This window comes from Festucalex cinctus, chromosome 13 (genome assembly GCF_051991245.1).
Source record: "Festucalex cinctus isolate MCC-2025b chromosome 13, RoL_Fcin_1.0, whole genome shotgun sequence".
In the NCBI taxonomy this organism is placed as follows: domain Eukaryota; kingdom Metazoa; phylum Chordata; class Actinopteri; order Syngnathiformes; family Syngnathidae; genus Festucalex; species Festucalex cinctus.
The window spans coordinates 3,184,276-3,205,451 of NC_135423.1; the positions used below are offsets into that span (position 1 = coordinate 3,184,276).

At 41.6% G+C, this 21,176-nt stretch overlaps 1 protein-coding gene across 3 annotated transcripts in view; it reads right to left on the bottom strand.

The window, feature by feature from the left end:
- The window catches only part of gab2 (GRB2-associated binding protein 2), a 47,404-nt gene that overhangs the window by 24,326 nt on the left and 1,902 nt on the right, over window positions 1–21,176 (bottom strand). For 2 of the 3 annotated variants that reach the window (XM_077541002.1, XM_077541001.1), the window contains exon 2: window positions 1,539–1,842. In XM_077541002.1, the coding sequence (XP_077397128.1) occupies window positions 1,539–1,842 (304 nt within the window). Of the gene's footprint in view, window positions 1–1,538; window positions 1,843–4,340; window positions 4,499–4,630; window positions 4,925–21,176 lie in introns of those variants that run through there. The other variant, XM_077541003.1, reaches the window with a different exon arrangement.

The following is a 21,176-nucleotide window of genomic DNA, read 5'->3' on the forward strand; positions in this document are numbered from 1 at the left end:
ATTCATGGTGGTGTTAACACATATGAGTCGTAAATTAGCATGAGAGCTTGAAAAATGCAATTGGGTCACAGCTGCTTTTTAGTGTTCTATTTTTTATCGGAAAAGCTCACAAGAGAAAGGAAGGAAATATTTCGAAGGACCAAAATAAAATGACGCGACCTGCCAAACACAGCTCACACTAACATTGTGTGCTAAGCGTCAACATGTGAAGGGAATCCCCTCGTCATGTAAACACGTTCAGAAAATAAACGGCCCGCTTTAAGCTCACACCTGCGCATGGGACATGTTTACACGCAATCAGCTCAGCGGGGTGAAACTTTTAATGTCAACAAGGTGCAGGATGGCAACGTTAGCCTTAAAGCTAGTTCACAGAAATCCGAGTCCTGCTTGGCTTGGAGTCGACGCAGGTCACCGTTTTGACAACATGATTCGGATTAAAGTCAACAAAGTGGATTCAGTGTAAATTAAAAACACTACCTGGATTAAAATACGGTTTTAAAAATGAAGGAATGAAATTGAGATGACTAATATATAACTAAAATGATGCTGTCTGTCTATCCAAACAGATGTACGACTCATTCATTTCAAAGTATGTTACACCACCGTGTTTATCTTACGTTTAATTTAGCCATTTCATCAAAACACCGTCAAGGTACCGTTGAGGGAGGCACCAAACTGTTGCGGTGATGCCTGATGTACATGTGATCCCTTTTGCATGTATGTACATTATAATAAAATCAATATATATTTAGAAATGTGTTTAAACAGCCAATGGGAATTTTTTTTTTTTTTGGTTGGGGGGGGTAAATGCCCCAAAAGATTTAAAAATATTTTGAAACATTTATTTATTTAATTTTTAAATCTACTAATCCGCTGTGAGCATGTGGAGGGGTCAACGATAATAAATAAGAAACTGTAAAAGACATAAAAAAATATACATTATAAAATAAATATAATAAAATAAAAAATCTAAACTCAATAAAATAATGCTAAATTACAAAATAAATAAAATAAATTGCAGAATACGTATAATGCAGTGCCTATAAAGACTACTGTCTGTAAATAAAATATATAATGCATGATGAGTACTGTATAATGCATACATGACTTTTTAATCAAAATAATGTAATACACATCATCATTAAGGCAATTCTTAATCACTTTACATCACTAATGACTGCTCATTTACACACTTGCTGTTCTAGCAGTATCGCCAAACTTTTGTATTTATGTCCTAAATTTGTATTTTGTTGTTATTTTTTCCATTATGTATTTTTATTATTTTTGGTTTGATTGCTTTTATTACTAGAGTGCTTCCAACTACCAGCAAGAAAGTTGTTTTTTTTTTTGTTTTGTTTTTTTGTTTTGTTTTTTTAAACAGTGACGTCTCAACTGTACACTTGTTTACTGATTGTTGGTTAATCTGGTATCTTAAGGAAAGTGAAAGTGATAAATAAATAATAAATATATATATATATATATATGTATGTATGTGAGTCCATCCTGCATAAAATCCTTCAAAGCAAAAGTGCCCTTACCGTGGTTGTTGTCGTCGGACTGGTTGAAGCCGCACAGCTGGCAGATGGCGCGCACCCACTTGTTCATCTCCTCCTCGGTCTCGGCCACCAGGTAGAAGGTGCGCTCCGAGGTCTTGATGTCGAACACGAAGCTGTCCTGGAACTCCTTCCTCTTGAAGGTCAGGCCGGCGTCCACCTGCTCGCAGCAGTGCAGGTCGATGACCCGGATGGGCTTCTTGGAGTGGTCGTTCTTGTAGTACTCCAGCACGTCGGGGTCACCGCTCATGCGCCCGCTGCGCAGAATGAACCAGCGCTTCTTCCATGCCTGGCGGGGGGAGATAACGCGTTGTGACACACCACTACGACGACTACTACTACTACATACTCGTACAATTTATGCTTTGAAAAAAAAGAGTCCACACACGTTCGTTCACTTGCGATCACAAGATCGTCAGCAGCTGGACTTTGTTTGTGCTGTCAAACACTTTCAACACTATTTTTATTTTTTTTTTAAAAGCACGTGTGTGTGGTTTTTGTGTGCTGTGTGTGTGTAGCAGGTGTTTACGCCTACAAGCCCAACGTATTTCCTGTGCTGATATCCCTTCCACAGCAAAAAAAAACAACAAAAAAACACCAGGCAGCGCTCGACCGCCATGACAGTTTGCGAACGACGACGACAACAACAGGCACACGACGCACGCCGTGCGTTTGTTTCCAGCCAAGCGCTGACTTTGATGCTGCGACGGCACTGCAGTCAAAGAATGATACGGCGGTGCCTTGACTTACAAGTTTCATTTGTCGCATGAGTTGGCTTGTATCTCAAAATATTCATATTTGGAATCATCTTTCCACATTGAAATGAATGGAAATGCAATCAATTTATTCCAGGTGGTATTGGGTAACCTTAAAAAATAAATAAATAAAACAATATCATCATATCAAAAAAAAAAATACTCTCTCTCTACAATAATGGACTTTATAAAAATATACAGTAATAATTAGGGACCGACAGATCTGGAATTTTTTTTTTAGTTTGGTGCCAATTGTGATATTTTACAGAATAAAATCCTGATAATCATTGAATCGGACTAATTAAAAAAAATACAATGAATAAAATATCTTCTTTTTCGTGCCTTTAACATTTAGAACAATAAAGAAATGATCCTTAATTACAGGCAGAACATTTACCTGCTTTACAAAACTTTTTCCTTTAGCATTTGCACTTTAACAACAGATACATTTGATAAATATGATATTAAAAATATATTTATATATTATAAATATATTATATTTTCATAAATTTTGACTTTTTTTCATGGGGTTAGGGGATTAAATGGCACTATCTTTGTCTTGCGCTATAATATGTTGATGCATCAATAAAACCATTGGCTGATTTATTGATTTATTTTATTTATTTGCCAAATTAAAAAGACCTAATATCAGCCGATCAAATCGGCCGGGCCCTAGTAATAACAACATGAAATTGAATGTAAATAATTAAAACATTTCTACATCATCCTTTCATGCATTCATTGTGCTGCTCCTTCTGGTGTACACAATATAGCCACCAGGTGGCAGTATATTAAATGCATACTTCTCCGCACTGCTCGGTTAGCGATCGTAACACGAGCCATTTTTCCTCAGTCGATGAAGATTATATGTGAGTGCGCGTTAGATTTTCTGTCTACCTGTGCTGCTGAACTGTGTGTTCAAATATCCTTAGCTTGATGCTACTTTTGTGAGCCTGCCTACAGTGTATTGCATTGCATGTTAGCATAAAGCTATCGAACTTTTGAATGATGTTAGACCTTCCCACTGTGTCCTTGGCAAAGAAGCTCTGCTGCATGTTTAGCAGCTATCTCTTTGCTCAGAGACACAAGAGGAAGAAGATAAACCAGGAAGAGGCAAGCGAAGCGAGGCGAGGAGGGGGAGGAGGAGGAGGAGGAGGAGGGGGATTGCGGAGGTTTTTGGATATCCGCCAGCAATGCACTTCCACCAGGCCGTGTCTGCTGACACATGGGATCCTGCAGGCCCCGCACTTTTGCCCCCCCCTACTGACACAATGCAGAGCCCAGTAACAACTCTTGTCACAGACGTTCCTCGGGAGAGCTAAAGACTATCCTGCTTTGAGGCAAAATAAAGACGCTCGACCGTCATTGAGCTGTTGAGCTTCCTGTTGACCACAGTTCATGAGGGGTTTCCTGTCAAGTACAGCCTCCCCGCCACCCAAAGCATGCCCATATCCACTCGGACTGAATACGATGATGGGTAGTGTACAACTGCACTTAACTGTTTCACATATGAGACAGAAAAACAACACACAAAAAACACAGCAAACTACAACAACAATGCCGCCTCGCTGTTTGCAATTCACACATTTACTGGGTCTGGGGGACCTAGCCTGAAATATTCACCGGAAAATTACTACTATTGATGGCTTTAGAGCGTTGATGTCACAAGATGGCACCAAACTTATTTGGCTGGGCGAAATCTATTTCCTGCTGGACTGAGAAACCTCGAAGGGGTGAATGTAATATTGCCACATGCGTGCGTGTGTGCATTGCATCCGGCGGGCCGGGATGCGGGAGAGTGAACAAAGATAAGCGTCGGCGTGACAGCGACGGCCACTCGCGCGTTTATGAAGACTCAGTAAGGCGGCGCACGTGGTTTTCCGCTAATTAGATGTAACCACGTCACCTCAGAAACTTGCCAATTTCGTGAAAGGTCGTTTGTTTGTTTGTTTTGTTTTTTGACGTGATACAGCGGTCTCCCCTATTCGTGAGGGGTCCTGCCGCAAATAGCGAAAAGCCACGAGTAAATGACCTTTCCAATATTACGGCGTTATCTGTGAAGAGGTGGCGTCTCTGGATGAAGTTCTGGAGCAGTGCCCGCTTGCAGGAGGTCGGCGCGACCCGGCTCGGTTACTCCTGGCATCCTGCAGCTGCGTATTCACTCCCAGAGAGACATCTCCTGGAAGGAGCCTTATCAAACGCAATAATACAATCAGGAGATCACCCTGGGAAACTGAGACCGAGTGACCTCCATCATGCAGAAGCTGAACCAACTCATTTGAGCTCGCTCAGATACATATTGCGGAGCTGAATCTGACTCACGGTCAAACCGATCTTCAAGCCAAACCAAAACGTCATAACCGGTTTCATCCAGGATCCATATCCTGAATCTGGATTAGGACTGCAATGTCATCAATTGGCCAACGTGTCTTGTGGGAGCTGCAAGACAAACTTCAAAACAGTTCCACATTGAAGATGCTTAGATTTTCCAAATTATGAATCTGGATGAGAATCATAAATTAATATATCAATTCTTGCGCGTTTTGTAGCTTCACCAAATATAATTTAAAGCCACTCACATTTTTGACTGTCCAAAAAATGATTCTGGGTTCTAATTCTGAACCATTTGTCTTTGCGTCAAACTAAATCCAGATTCGACATCCCAATGTTTATACAGTTATCACACCGGATTTGATTCAAACTAAATGTACATTGTCACTTTAAACAACAAAGACATTTCAGATTCAGGAAAGACATGATCAAAAATATTTCATTTTCTCTTTACAATTTACAAAAACATTCATATTCTATCCAGATTTGTCCACTGGACACGTGAAGTTATACACCAAATAAAGAACCAGAATCACAACCAGTTCAGCACTCATTAAACAATGAAAATGATAAGTCGGATCATGAATCTGGATTGACAAAAGTTCTGTTTTGGTCAGAAAAATGTTACACATCAAACTACCCAAATCTGTTTACAACTGTCCGTGTTACCAAAAAATGATCCTGATCCAGATCCAGTTTCCAGATCAAAATACAGATCAGGATCATTTAAATAATGAAGCTCAACTCCAGATACAGTTTTGGATCCTGATAATGATTAAAAACATAATTTGGTCATCCCAATCAACATGCCAAATTTGATCAAAAGCAGTTGAGAACAATTCAACAACATCAAAACGATCCGCAACCAATTGTAGAGTCTGAATCTGAAACCCATTTCTCTGAAATGGGTCCCAGATTTGTTGTCATATTAGCGCTGTCCTACTTTCCCATGCACTCTCACATTGGAAAACTATTCACCAATAAAAAAAAGTAACTCATGAAAGAATGGGCCACACAATAGAATGAGCGAACCCAACTCTGCCACACGCACACGCACACACACACACACACAGCCTCGTCTGAGCCCATTGATCATTGGAACTGTGGGAAGTGAGGCCCGCAGCTTCAGAACTAGGCTAACCTCCCCCGACTCTCCCACATTCGACGCCCCGCCCCCTCCGAGCCTCCCACCCCCTTCAGGCGACGCAGCTCGCCGAAGACACGCTGGCCTGGTTACCAACTGGGCTGCATCGCGGCGTCAAGCAAATCACGCCTGACACGGGACTTGTCTACAAGACCGATAGATGGAAGATACGCTCAGTTTTTTTTTTTGCTGGTTGGGAATGTTATTTACTACTTGGAATAAAACACTAACAAAAAAAAAAACAAAAACAAAAAATCTAAATAAATCAACAATAGACAGTAGTTTTCCATGTTCAAAAGGGAGTGGGAAAAAAAATATAAGCGTTGCATACGTCCTAATTATAAACACAGAGGAAGAACCCAAACAATAAAAAACACAAACTAGTACTAAATGACAGTAACCGAATACCCAATAATTAGTAACCATCTCCTGTGAACCAACCAAGGTTACACTAGTTTTTCATTTTAGTTATTTTTTTTTTAATTCAGTTAGTTTTAACTTGTGTTTTTTTTTTTTTTATAGTAAGTTAATCAATGTTTTATTAGTTTTCATTTTTTTTCACGTGGACTATGTTTTACCTTTTATTAGTCAAGGGGGCGGCACGGCTCAGTGGTAGAGTGGTTGTCTCGCAACCCAAAGGTTGTGGGTTCAATTACAGGCCATTGTGACCACGTCGTAGTATTCCTGAGCGAGTTGCTCCTGATGCAGCGTGTCGGCAGTCGGTGAATGAGCCGATACAGATTATTAGTAGTCAAGGAGGCCGATAACCGATATTCATTTGCAGTATATATATATATATATATATATATATATATATATATACATACAAAAATAAATAAATAAATAAAATTAACTATATTGACCGATTTGTTTAAAAAAATTATAATAAAAATTGCAAGGAGCTTCCAGGGTCATTAACATGTGTTAGGCTTAAAAAAATAAATAAATAAATTAAATAAATAAACAAATATCAAGTAAATAGATCCCTAAAGATTTCTACTGTAAATATTATTTTTTTTTAAATAAAATTTCAACATAATTTCTTGATTTATATATATATTTTTAATTAAAAAATAAAGGGACTTCCTATTTTTTTTTTATAAAGTGGAAATTTAAATAGATCCATAAATAAAAATTTCCTTGCATCTCACTGAGTGACAAATGCATGCGAATGCAGCTAAAAAAATATTTACACACCATCATAATAATATTATAATGATAATTTTATGTTTGGACATTATTTTAACTACATCACCCGAAAACGGAGTGGGAAAAAAAATCTTGTTTACAGAGATTCTTTTTTTTTTTTTTTTTAATAATCCCCTGTGATTGGCTGGCAACCAGTCCAGGGGGTCCCCCGCCTACTGCCCAAAAGCCAGCTGAGATAGGCTCCAGCACCCCCCGCGACCCTTGTGAGGAAGGATGGATAGTTATAATCCCCCTGCTCCCTTTCTATCTCCTGAAAAAAAAACATTTGACAATAGTTAATTTTTTTATGGAAAACTATTATTGTTAATGTTCCAAATCATCTGTGGTGTCTGGAATTAAATTTATGTCAGCACATTTTCTAATGCTGGCTGCAAGAAGTGAGTGCGTGAGTGTAACGCAGATGGCCTAATAATTTGTGGATGATCCATATTTTTTGTCAAGTCGTAAGTGAACTGACTTAACTTGTATGTTTGCTGCTCCAAATCTCAACACTGTAACCGATAGATGAGACAAATTGGTTCAGTACAGTTTACAGTGTTCAATCCCATGAGAGGGGAGAAGATGGACATCAAAAGAACACAGCAATTTCGGGCTGCTAAAAATAGCCACTAACTCCTTTTGTCGATAAGCGGGCGTGTTTTTCTCTATTTTTGGCAGACGAATTGTGGGAAGACAAACAATCGCTGCAAATTCTTCTACTTCGCGGAAATAATAGACGCGCACGTTTCCGGGAGACACATAAGACACAGCAGCAGCTTGGCATAAAAAAATAATAATAATAATAATCAATGCTTCACATCCTGATCACAATCTTGCAATTGGATGAGAAACGTTGCGCATATTTGTTATTCAAAAATGTATTGTGAGCTCACGCTGCCATAGACTAACAATCCCGAAAAGCCTGAAACACGTTTGGTGACGATAATTTGATGTGCAGCGGCTCAAGTCCTGAACCTTAGACAAACTAACCACTATTCCACCGCCGTGGCTCACCTTAAAAGTCAATAGAGTTCCTCCTCTTACATAGACCAACAAGTCAAAAACAACTTTGCATTTCTAGGAAATTCGTACTGGCCTGGAGGCAACGTGCTGGTTTGAACCCACTTGAGGGCGGATAATTGCTTCTAAAAAGATCAGTGCTTCTGCATGGAGAAATCATCTTTTAACAATTTTATGGAAATATCAACCTGCCATGCATGTCTTTGGAATGTGGGTTGAGACCGGAGTACCCGGAGAAAACCCACGCAGGCACGGGGGAGAACATGCAAACTCCACCCATGAAGGCCGGAGCCCAGACTCAAACTTGCGCCCTCAGCACTGGGAGGCGGACGTGCTAACCACTCACCCACCCACCGTGCCGCCCTGGCTTTATCATACCAAACAAAAATGATTTTCCTTGGTCTCTGTCCCCAGACAGCCCCATCCTCCTTGGGGGAGGTAAACAACATGCCAAGTGAAAAACGATTAAACGAGTTAAGAGAAGATTTGTCCCCGTCTATCCTGATGCAGAAATGCGGCCTGCATTGCGTGTGACCGCCTGCTGATGACAACTCGATTATTGCAGTCTGCTTGCCCCAGCGTCGTCCTCAGCCAACAACAAGCCAGCCTTTTGTGGCACCTTTAAAAAAAAAATAAAAATGTACGTCACATGCGTGGCTGAGTGCTTGTCCATGCTGTTTTGCCGTTTGTTTGTTTTTTCCTCTCTCTTTCATTTCGCACGGAGCAGCAGGCTGGAGAAACAAAAAGTCACACGCGTTGTTCTTGCCGAAGAGCGAAGCTGTGAAGATGCGGCCCACACGCGCGCACACATTTGTAACGGGGACGCTGCCAGATAGTAGAATTGTAACTGGCAAGCTGTAATTTGCTCGCTTTTAAGTAAACATTAGCTTTGAGTTCTTCTTCTTCCTACTGTTGCTGTTGGATCTTATTTTAGCAATGTCGTCATTTTCATAGAAATGGGACAAATACATGGAGGACAAGTTCATCTTTGCGTTTGGAAATGGCCTGAATAACTGTAAAACGACTGCTTTCAAACCAAAATGGCAGACTTCCTGTGTCTTTCCGGCCATGGGTTCTTCAGACGTTTTTGTAGGGCTTCTCATTAAAGATAAGCCGAGTCAATTTCATGTTGCTAAGTCAAATGTTAAGATCTGACTGTGGAGTTGACCTACAACAGTTTAAGGCAGACGAGCGTTGAGCTAATCCAGCGAGAGAACGAGAAACTCCCCACGCGATCGTCATCCATCCACCTTCATCAGCGTGACGTCACGGCTCACGAGCACCACTTTCCAACCGCCGTGTGTGCAGGCGTGTGTGTGTGTGAGCCACTGAGCATGCTCAGTTGTGTTCCAGCACTCCAGTCAAACTCGATTCTTTTAACCACCGAAGGGGTTGCCAGCGTTCGGCTCGAATCCAAAACGAGAAAAGAGTCACAAGGATACACCGGCTGGAAATAGACTGGATGGAGCGCACCGACGGGCGCTTGTGTTTGTGCAGGTGTGCGTGCGTGCTACGAGCCCGCCTTCCCCCTAGCGTAGCGTACAGTACGTCATGTTTAGTTTGGATGTTTGCTCAAGCGAGTTTGAAAACACGATGACTGACGCGTATCAGCTCGCTTGTTGACACACATTGTCGCACGAGTGGCACACACATGCGCACACACAACAGTTTGCTACTACAACAGACGCACACCAGCTAATTGTTTACAACACGAGCACATCTGAGCCCATCAGTGGGCGTGGCTGTGCATACATGATGGCAATTCATACCCCTAATATATATATATATATATTAGGGGGTGAATTGCCTCGTGCCTGACGATTCGATTCGTATCACGATTCATAGGTCACGATTCGATTCGATTCGATACCGATTAATCCCGATATGAATAAAGTATTGTTGCAATTTTTTAAACTCAAATTTAGAAAAATACTATTCAGTAAACTTGTGCATGTAAGATTTGTATGCAAAGGCATTATTTATTTATCTGAAACTTATCTATAACTGTGAGCCAATGTATTGAACAAACAGGTTTGTAATCTGTTTCATGTTTGAACAGCATTGAAATAAAATATTAAGGCTTAATGCTCCATTAATATAACATTCTTCCATTTCTTCCGGAGACGTTTTGTGGAATATTTTTCCATCAAAAATGGATCTTTAAAAATCGATTCGGCCGTCTATTGAATGGATTCGAGAATTGCTAGCTGTAGTATCACAATATATTGCCGAATAGAAACTATAATCCCAATGGCACGTAATAAAAATGATTTGATTACAAAATAGCAACGTCAAGCAATAACAAGAGCGCTATAGTTTGTTAGCTTGAACAATACATAAACAGTTGGGCCTTCATGGAATGTCATCCCGGTGCCTAATGGAGGTTTCCCTTTGCTCGAACTTACTCATCAGTTTACACAACAGCCAGCGAGCTCAAACCAAACACAAGCGGGGAAGTCGCACAGTTTACACAAGCCCGTGTCGTAAGAGACGCTGAGCAGACGGCGCGAACGGACGCCGCGCCGTCTCTGGTTGTTCTCCAGTCCCGTCGAAGCAGGTATCGCAAACAAAACAAAGAAGAGCGCGGCGGGCCGAGCGCCAACACGCCCGAGACAGAGATGTGTGACGGGATACAGACGCGCCGAGCTTGGACACGTCGCTGTCCCTTGAACGCACCGGGAGATGTGAACATTGCGAGAACTCAAACAAAGCTGAATTGAAGGAGTTTTAAAAGCTACCAAAAAAATTCATAAATAAAATAAATCACATCTGTGTCAGCCATCCATCTCAGGTGGCTTAATTAGTCAAAATCAATGAGGAGCTTTACTGAAACCAACCCCCACTTTCAGATACGCTTTCAGATTGCTTGGAAACTGAGAAGGTTAGCAATTGAGCTACCAGTATTCTCTTAAAAAAAAAACAAAAAAACAAAAAAACTGTGTCTTACAGGGTTCTCCCAAGGAATACCTACTTACTGTATATACTAATACATCTTGTTTACTCAGCTAGCTAAGCTATCGAGGCATAAGCATCCTTCAAAATCAATAGCATCCTTGTCCTCAAACACAATTCTCACTGCAGCCGAGAAGAAACATGGCAACAAGCGTAACAGTGGTGAGGACGCTGAACCTCGCCAGCATTCCCAGGATTGGAGACGCATTAGCATACGGATGGATGTTGATGACGAAAATTGCCGTCTTTAGAAAATCAACTAATTGCGCTCTTCAGGCCGACTCCTCCCTCGCAGCGTTATCTTCCATCTCTGTACCACTTCTGCCGCCTCCGCCAGCTGCCGTGTTGCAGTTTTGTGATGCAAGCGCGGCGCCTCCCACGTTCAGTGGTTTGCTTTTAAAAATGGATTCTACTACATTTCCTGCAAAAATGAGCAGAAGCTGCAATACGCATGCCAGGCCAATGGATGGCGATGTAGTCCACCACATTTGCTACCGTTCAAAAGTTAGGGGTCATTTCCATATTTCCATATTTATTTCAAATAAAAGCACGAGTCTATATATCGATAGAGATATTAGGTTGTTTCCTAATTGGCTTCACGTCACAATCACAGAGTTTGTGTGCTTGTTTTGACCACACACATAAGAATTTGCAATTGTAAATAATGAACAGATTTAACGTTTGCATATTTTCGGCCTCAGGCGCTTTTCCTCAACCTGGCAATAGCCATAATGGATGTTACGTATCCATCTGGTACCTCGCCACAGTAATTTCGTCGGGAAAAGGCGGGACATTCTGTACAACAATTCGATCACAGGTGAAAATTTTGTGTTTGTTCTTGTCGGAGCGGGGAAAGGCACAAACATTTTGCTAGCTAGAAATGCCGAAGGGCCTCTCGCTGTTCAACATTCAACAAGGAAACGGTGAGTAAATCTTGTGAGAACAGAATTAATCGCAGCGTCCATTCGTCCATGTTAGGTTTGTTTGTTAGCCCTTGCGTCGGCGCTGGCTTCCTGGTTTGGTCACAGTTGCATATCCCGCCCCCAAACACAATGTCGCTCTGTGATTGGTCCGAACCACTGCGGTTATATGCGGGATCGGTACAAGATGTATTCTCCGGAGTTTGTCAACTCACAAATACCGCGAGAATGCATCTAGCGAGAGCAAGGTTAGCTTTTCCCACCATTGGGGAGAAACGCACTTAAAAATACTCCACACAAGAGGATCATTGGTCAGGATAATCCTTACAGACATATGACAATTGGAACTTTGGCGCCTTAAAAGTCCAATCATCACCAACGGTGTATCCCAAATAACGCAAGGTACATCTTTGCTTTTCATTCTTTTAGTAATCCCCTAAGCAATTCCCAATTCCTGTAAGATTAGTCATAGTGAATGTACCATACATGTAGAAAATAAATCGATCGCCCACAAATGGTTTGCGCGTCTAAAAATACTTTAGACAAACAACAATGTGGGGTTTTATACACATCTTAACCTCCCCGGAACGTAGTGTCCTTTCATGATCACTGATCTTTAAAATGGTATCTCTAACTTCAAACACTTTAGTGATGCTAACTTTTTTTTTTTTTTTTTTTTTAAGAGCCAAGACATTGAGTTCTTCTGTGGTTTTGCTCCACTTAGTGACGACTGGCGAGATACAGGCAAGCGTCTTCATTGCGGTGCTTAAAAAGGAACCTTTAAAAGGGGAGACTGTGCTGGCTGATTATTGGCAGTGAAGTTGCACTTTATTACGAGTGAATCGGGGCCTGCGGCTCGACAGAGAGAACTGGGTCTTCTGTTTTTGCTGCTTGGGTGCACAAATCTGGTTTCTGTTGGTTCAACCAGGTTCAAACTACACGTCACCTATTTCTGCGGCGTCCGTTTCATGTGACTGTCATTCAATTGGCCCTGTGATGCTGATCAACTCGCTCCTTGTGGGCTGGTCTTGGTAAGCGTTTCAAACAGTAGCTATCATTTATTTATTTTTTCCCTTGTGATGGATTGACGCTCACGTTGATATGATGCCTGGATAAAAATTTGACTTAGCTGTGACCGTCCCATGACGAATGGCAAGGAAAGCAAGAAATCACTTAAATATCTCTTGAGGAAAGCACAAGTTGTTTCATAAGGACTGGATACTTGCGGCTAGCGATTGCTAACAGCCAGAAAAAAAACTGACGGATTATTGGATTTGTTGACTAAATAGAAATAATCTCAGAAAAAAAAAAGCGTTGATAATCCTAAATCACATTTCAAACTGCTGCTGACTGAACAAATTCTTCCAACAAATCCGCAAATGCTAATGCTACAAACAATGCTCGGCTTCATCCTACAAAATGTTTCTACCTGATTTCCCCTAACCGTCACCAAAACCAAGTCTGTTGGATAGTCCCAAAAGTGTAACCCAATCGGCGAGATGATGTCTAATCGTAACCCCGACAATTGACAATTACGAACATCCGGGTATTTTCTGCTTCACTTCATTTCCATGGCGAATTGTATTGCTTTTGCCTGTGACTAGCATACAAACCAGGCATGTTGTTAGAGTAGTCGAACAACATTTTATCACATTTTCAAATCAAAATAATCCTCACAAATCAAATTACAACAATCCAAAGACCAATGCTTTTCAATGAACGGAGAGCATCGGAAAATATTCCGCATTTGAGGAAAGTGAGAAATCCGGTTTATCGCACTCGGCTTGTGTCAGTTCCGTCCTCAATGTGTTCGAGGCAAATGTACATACAAGACATATGTTCACGTGACACTACGTGATTTGGAATGACTGTGTTAACTAGAACAACAAACAATTTATCGGAATCAGCCATCTATTACTTCACATTTGCCTCAAATGCCTTGACGACGGAACTGGGACGCTCGGAGAAGGTTAAATCCGACTTCAAACGCTGCATAAAACATCCATTTTGACTTGTGACGTCATTTTGAAATTGTCAATAGTTTATTACCCTCCCCTTAGGGGAGGGTAATTGACTATTACGCAGCTGCTTTAAGCGAACGTATGCAACACTGACATATCATGAAGACCTTCCACTTCACCAAAATACAACCGCTTGCCAATAAAAACGGAACAAGCAAAAATGTCTATGCCCGTCAAAGCAGGAAACGGGGAGGCGCTCCCACCTGACCTCTGAGGGCAAGGACTTCCCAAACCCCCAGCAACCCCGTGCAAAACAACGTCCGAGCGTCGGACATGGGAGGCAAGCCGCTCGCCCTCGGCTCCGTGGCTTCTTTCCACGTACGAGGGCAGGATCGCTATCGCCTTCCCGATACGATCAGTCTGGAATGTAACAACTCTTCTTGCGTATGTGAACAGACACGTTTGTGCAACGGACAGGTGGGAGGGATTTTTTTTTTTTTTTTTTTCCTTTGGATCTCAACGTGGGAACAGGAATTAGACTGTTTACACTATGTCACTCGCATGATTCATGTGCCGTACGGAGACTGACTCGAGTTTGATTCACACTCTTAGTTACACTTTACACCGCGCCTCGCGGCCAAATGACTTATGCCGGTTGAGTGAAAAAAGTAGAAGAAAATATGGTATGGTATATCATAACTCTGCTACGGTTTTATCATTTCCTAATGTTCAGGATCTTTCTCTGGCCTTCAGAGACATCCGACAAGTCAAACCAAATGTCCGATGTTAGCAGCAAACAATCAGAGCACAAGAAAAAATTATTATTATATTCATCATTTATAGTCATTTCTTCTATACATATTGATTTATATAATCATTACCAACATTAACTCATTTACTCCCAATAACCTATAAATACGTTTTTTTATGTTCTAAGTGTCCCAAAGACATATTTATACGTTTTTTGTTGTTGTTTTTTTTTTATGCTAGAGCATACAAAAGGCTTTGATGCAGCCTCTCAACTGCAAAGAACGGTTGCAGAAATGGTAGTTATTACACAAACGGCCAGCAAGTGACAGCAAAGAAAAGGAGATCAACCAGGGCCATGTAGAAAAAAAGCTCAATTACTTCCAATTTGAAATAGATTTGTGAAAACTGATGAAATTTAGCTCTCTTCTAATGCTAATTGCTGCAAAACGGAAACAGATAGAAACGTACTTTTTTTCCCTGATGAAAGAAGAGACTTTAATCATGCTTTTATAGCAATAGAACACAATATTCTGTGGGCCTTGCAAAATCAGTCAAAATCCAGTAAAACAGCCGGGAGCGAACGGGACTGCTTCTGTGAAAATGGCGGCGAGTGAATGAGTTAATGTTTTTGTCACAAAATGTTAAACGGGGGTAACAAAAACAAGTGAGCCATAAATTAATCTTCGTTCTAGTGTTGTTTTGGGAGTAATGTGAACTCTGCCTAGCAACAAGTGACACAAATTCATGAGGTCACTAGGAAGAAGAACGTCGCTGCACCCGTTTTTATCATTTTCCTGGTATGCAATCTGCCCTGCTGCTGATGCTCCACCGAGCTCGGACAAAAGTATTGGGACGCAAGTGGACAAGAAAGGTGTACAGCTTGCTTGTGCATAGTAGACTCATACATATCTATTTGTATATATAATTACACGCAAAAAAAAAGTTTCCTTTGCATTATTTATGTTTACATATTGATACTAAATTATAGCAGTAATCTTCTCCCGAATACGACATGCATGTCTTGTGATGGGCAAACGTTTGCACGTTCCTCCCAGCAGCTGCTCCGATGATGACAACATTAACACACAGCTGATATTTTAGCATGGGGGAGGCAGCGTGTACCGAAGTTTCCTGACTCATTGTGTGTTTGCGCGCCGTGGAACGAGTGAGTCACCGCCGCTGAGCGCTAATCGCATTGGTAAACAATTAGGAAACATCCCAGAGAGTCTCGCTCCCGCGTAAACACATCGACTGCCCCCCGGCCACCCCCCCCTCACCAACGGCCGACTTTGCATACGATTTGCATGCCCGACCTGTTTCTACCTCCTCCGTCACCTCTCGCTCTGCCTTTTGACACGCAACAAACCCTCAAAACCAGTGCTTCTGAAACTGGGACTTCCGATGGGTACATGCGCAACACAAATGCAGGATAGCGAAGTTAGCAGTTACACACACGTTCTGTGTCTATGACTGGGCATCATAACACAAGTAAACAATAACAATTAACTGTCTGTTTACTGTGTACAGCCGAGTCTTGTTTATGCTTTTTTTGGCAGGAAAACGTTGCGGGTCCTATTTTCGTGGGTCCTCCATAGCAACCTGAATGACATCACGGTAGTATGAGCGAAGTTACGGAGCTGGCAGTAGTTCACATTTTAGGGATGATAGACGAGCACGGTGGCTAGCGCGAAACTACGACGCAACTGCTTTGCGCCCACAAAAAGTACAAGGATATTCCCACATTCTAACCCTTTATATCAAGTCGTTTTTCTCTTTTTCATATGCAGTGGCTCATAACATTTACCTCTGATTGTAAATTCCAGGTAGACGTGATGAATGTGCCATACTATCTTTAGTTAAACTATCATTCATACTTTTTTTTTTGCACAAGTATTCAAGTAATTTTGAACAAAAAGTTCACGATTTAACACGATTATCACAATTAACACTAACTCGGGCTTGATTTCTGCTGAGAAATGTTTAGTAAACGTGCGGTCTGTTTGTTAGCAGCTAGCAAGCTAGCTAGCTTGAAAACTTCGATATACAGCAAGACGAGTATAATCGGACAGAAACGATTTCATGAATGACAATTCACACCATGAAAGTACTGATTGACATACCTTAAGCTTCCACTACCACTTTTCCCTCGAACAAACTCCATTTTTTTTTTTTTTTTTTTTTTTGTGTAGCTAGCTCCAAACGGCTGGTTTCAATGAGTCGCATAATGTAATGTCCTACTCGGGATGTTTTTTTTTTTTGTGACACTTGACATATTTCCCACCTTTTAACAAAAATGCTCAGCGAAAATCAAGCTGTTGTTATGGGAGGCTTGCGCAACGGGAGCTAAGTTAGTCAGCTGGAAAGGTCTATTAAGTTTATTTAAGTTCATTGCTATGTTAGGTTAGCAAGTGCTAGTGACATCAAGACTTATGCCCGTAATTCATGTAATTATTTAGGGCTCATATTGTGTTATTGGGTCCACTGGTACTTTAAAAAACTCGACATTGGGGGTGGGGGAATAATTTGATTATTTTTCAAAAATCGTTCAGCCTTGGTTCTTGAGGAAAATCTCTCCGGTTTGGAGTCCTTGTTCCAAAACAAAGCACAGAAACAATCATTTCAACAAGAAGCAACTGATTAACACACTGGGGCCCCGTCCGGATTAGCGAGGATTTTACGGTTGGGTGGGACGGCTCGACTGAGGAAGAGACTAAAGGACACCTCATCCATTGTTGGGGGGGGGGGGGAGAAAAAAAAAAAAAAAGACGCAACACGCTCGTTCCAACGCGACGGCTGATTAAATGCCTCCAGCGGAATCCCAGACAGAAATACTGGCCCAAAAATACTTGAACGCAAAGCCAAGGATTCGGCAACAAATCAATTCCTTGTCAACAGCTTTAATTGTCTGTGATATCGAATTAATTTCTTTCCATAAACAAACAACAAGAAAAAATATTGCACAATTTCTACTCACATCAGCACCAGCAGATGATTTGTTTGAGATACTGCGTTCATAATGGACAAAGACGATCTGAACTGTTTTGGAAAAGGCTAAGAAAGTTCAGAAAAAAAAAAAAAAAAAAGATGCCTGTTACCTCTCTCTCGCGCACAACTGACATTTTTTTGCAGCGAATAAAGACTTGATTTTTCTTCTCTCGATAGATAAATGTTTTTTTTTGCTCTCATATGCGACTGGATGCACTCTCACATATACTACTGAAACACCCTCACATTCACTCGATTTTTTTTCATGCGCACACACCTGAAATGATCTCACATGTATGGTTGAAATGCTTTGTGCTCTCAGGCACTACTGAACCACTCACACAAAACTATATTGCTCTCATTCACATCATTTGTGTTTATGTAACTCACCTACATTAAGGAATGGTCACAATTATGACTGAAACTTTTTACGCTTACACACACGACTAAAATGCTCTCGCATATTTTCACTCACACACTCACTATTAAAATTCTTTCACGCATAACACTACAAAAATGCTCTCATCCACACACACTACTACATTTTGCTTACCTACACTACTGAAATATTCTCATATCCACTAAAACGCACGCACACACACACCAGGAAGACTCTCACACATTGATTTTTTTTCACCTATAAACTACTGAAATGCTCTCACAATACTACTAAAGCACTCTCACACTTCTAAGTGCTCGCACACATTTATTTTTTTTTTAATCACCCGCTGACACTACTGAATTTTTTTTATTTTTTTTTATTCATAAACGATCCTAAAATGCTCTCACACATACAATAGAAAAACATCCATACAGAAATGGATGGTTGGAAGGTTAGTTTTAATTGTTTAACTGTGATAAACTGGGAGTGGGAACCCACTTCTCTCACCAAACGTCAGATCGGGTAAGTTTCAGCTCACCTTTCACCATGAACACAATAATTGGTGGTGTAGAAAAATGGATAAGTTGCGGGTGAGTATGAATGATTTTGAATAGAAAATGGACAGATAGGTTTGTCTATGTGCCCTGTGACTGTGACGAGGACCCCGCTTCTCTCGCCAAGACAGCTGGGCTCCAAAAACTTTCCCTTTGAGATCTGTTTTTTTTTTTTTTTTCCCCCTGTTCATTGTCACCCTCCATTTTTGGTTCGAACAGTAGCCTACAGTGTAAAAGATCACTTGGCGTGTTCTTTACTTTCCACAAACATTTCACAGAGACCAAATAGCTTATTGATTAGCGGAGAAAACGACGGGCCTGCGCCGTGACCCAAATGTCACCTCGGTCAGCTGACAGCAATAGCGGCGGGTAAAATAGTCCTGATTGTTTCCACTCTTGCATTTAAGAGGAAAGAATTCTAAAATGGTTGGATGATTGCGTCCACGCGTCTGCTTGTTGCGGGCATCTCATGACACCGATAGATGCCGTGCGACCGTCCTGCAGAGGTGGCAGAAGTACTCACGTTCTCTACTTGAGTAGAGGTTATTATGCAAAAACAAAAAGACGCTGCTAAACAGAAAATTGGAAACTAATTCAACTTGGTTAAAAAAAAAAAGGGAAAAAAAAGTACTCACTCTGAAATGTACTTAAATGGAAAATCAACCCAGTATATATATATATTTTTTTTAAACAATATGTTCTTTGAAGCCCCACGAGCCTAAATATAGTATTCTGGTTAATAATGTGTTAGTGGAATATGAGTTAAGCAGTAACATCCAGCCGTTTTTATTCCTCTCAGGAGGCGGCCATTTTGCCACTTGCTGTCAACTGAAGATGACATCACAGTTGCTCAGGGCTCCGGCAACGACCAATCACAGCGCAGCTCCAGAAAACAGGTGCGCACGGATTGGTTGTTGCCCGAGCGACATTGACCTCATCTTCAGTCGACAGCAAGTGGCAAAATGGCCGCCTCCTGAGATGGATAAAAAAGGCTGGATTTTTCACAACTCATATTCCACAAATATAATATTAATCGGAATGTCATTTTTAGACTAGTAAGGTCACATATAACATATTATTGTCAATAAATGTTTAAGGTTGACTTCCACTTTAAGCATAAAATTATTTCACGTTGTTTCTTGTCTCCAAGATGCCACAACTTGGCGTAAGTATAAAAACTGTTGTGGTTCACTGCATGATAAGATTGAAATATGGCCACAACATCCATCCATCCATTTTCTTGACCGCTTATTCCTCACAAGGGTCGCGGGGGGTGCTGGCGCCTATCTCAGCTGGCTCTGGGCAGTAGGCGGGGGACACCCTGGACTGGTTGCCAGCCAATCGCAGGGCACACAGAGACGAACTATGGCCACAACATTTTACTTATATTTTGGCCCTTCTAGGCAAGTTCCTCATGTAATAGGTCACATGTAGAAAGTCAGCATGCTACAATGGCATATCAAACACAAATCAACCATTAAACCCTCTAGCTTCTGATGCATCACATGCCAATCAAAATAATGTGTAATGCAAGTCCGACCTGTTAAATATTTTTGCAATACAAGAGGGGCTCCACTGTACATTTCTGCATAACTGCGGAATAAACACTTCAGGGTCATAAATAATTAAAACAACAGTTACTAATACAGTAAATATGGCATGAAGTGAGCATGCCTTCTTGTGTTGGAAGGCCCCTGCACCTTTCTACTACCTGTCCACGAGCTGTTGAGAATGACTGGCTTATTGGATGCGGAGGTGGGGGCAGCCCCGTGATTGTGCTATCTTTCGTCCCCGCTCTTGTTTATACAGTCGAGCTAAGCCGGCTTCTTCCCATGTACAGTCGGCGTCGGCAGCTGATCCACACTGACCACGGTGGCCTCCGTGTAAACACCAGCCATGTGTAAGTGGAAGACAATACAAGGGAAGAAGACATTGTCGGATGCTTTTCCCAGATGAGACACACGCGTGGATGACATCATGGCAAAGTCGACCCGTGCGAGCGCACGAAGCGGCCCGGTGGTAACGCAAGGCCGCACGTAAACAAACGACAGCTGTATTTATAGATTGGCTCATGCTACTATCAGCCTCCATAAATCCTCTTATGTGAGTGGCGGCTGCCTTGTGCTCGATTAGCCCGCCCACTCTCGACCGGGCGGCTTATGGGAGCTTTAATCGGGCCACTCAAGGAGCCCCGCCGTTGCTGTGGCACGGACAAGATGGAAACGGCTCACATCAGACGTGACCTCATCGTGATTGGATCATGCTGAATGTGAGTGCGAGAGGCATTTAAGTGGGCAGCGTCGACAGCTGCAGGCGTGTACATGTTGTCATATGACCCAGCAACCACAACTCCATCCTCCTCCCCCCCACCTCCAATCTGGGTGGCCGTCTGGGTGAAATTTGCATGTTTATAGCACTAACAAAAAAAAAAAAACTACTGGTTGTGGGACTTGGTATTCCTGTGGGGATGCGTTAAGTGAGCCAGATGTTTTTGGGGGATGCACCTGCTCCCACTTGAAATATGTCAGGGGTCAAAATATTAGGTACACCACATAGAGGCGAGCGACATCAAGTGTTAAGATCTGGTCATATGAATCTGCGTTTCCCAATGTTTACTACAGGAAGGCAGTTTTGTTGTTTTTGAAAAATCTCACTGGGCACCGTCAAACAAAAACATCACA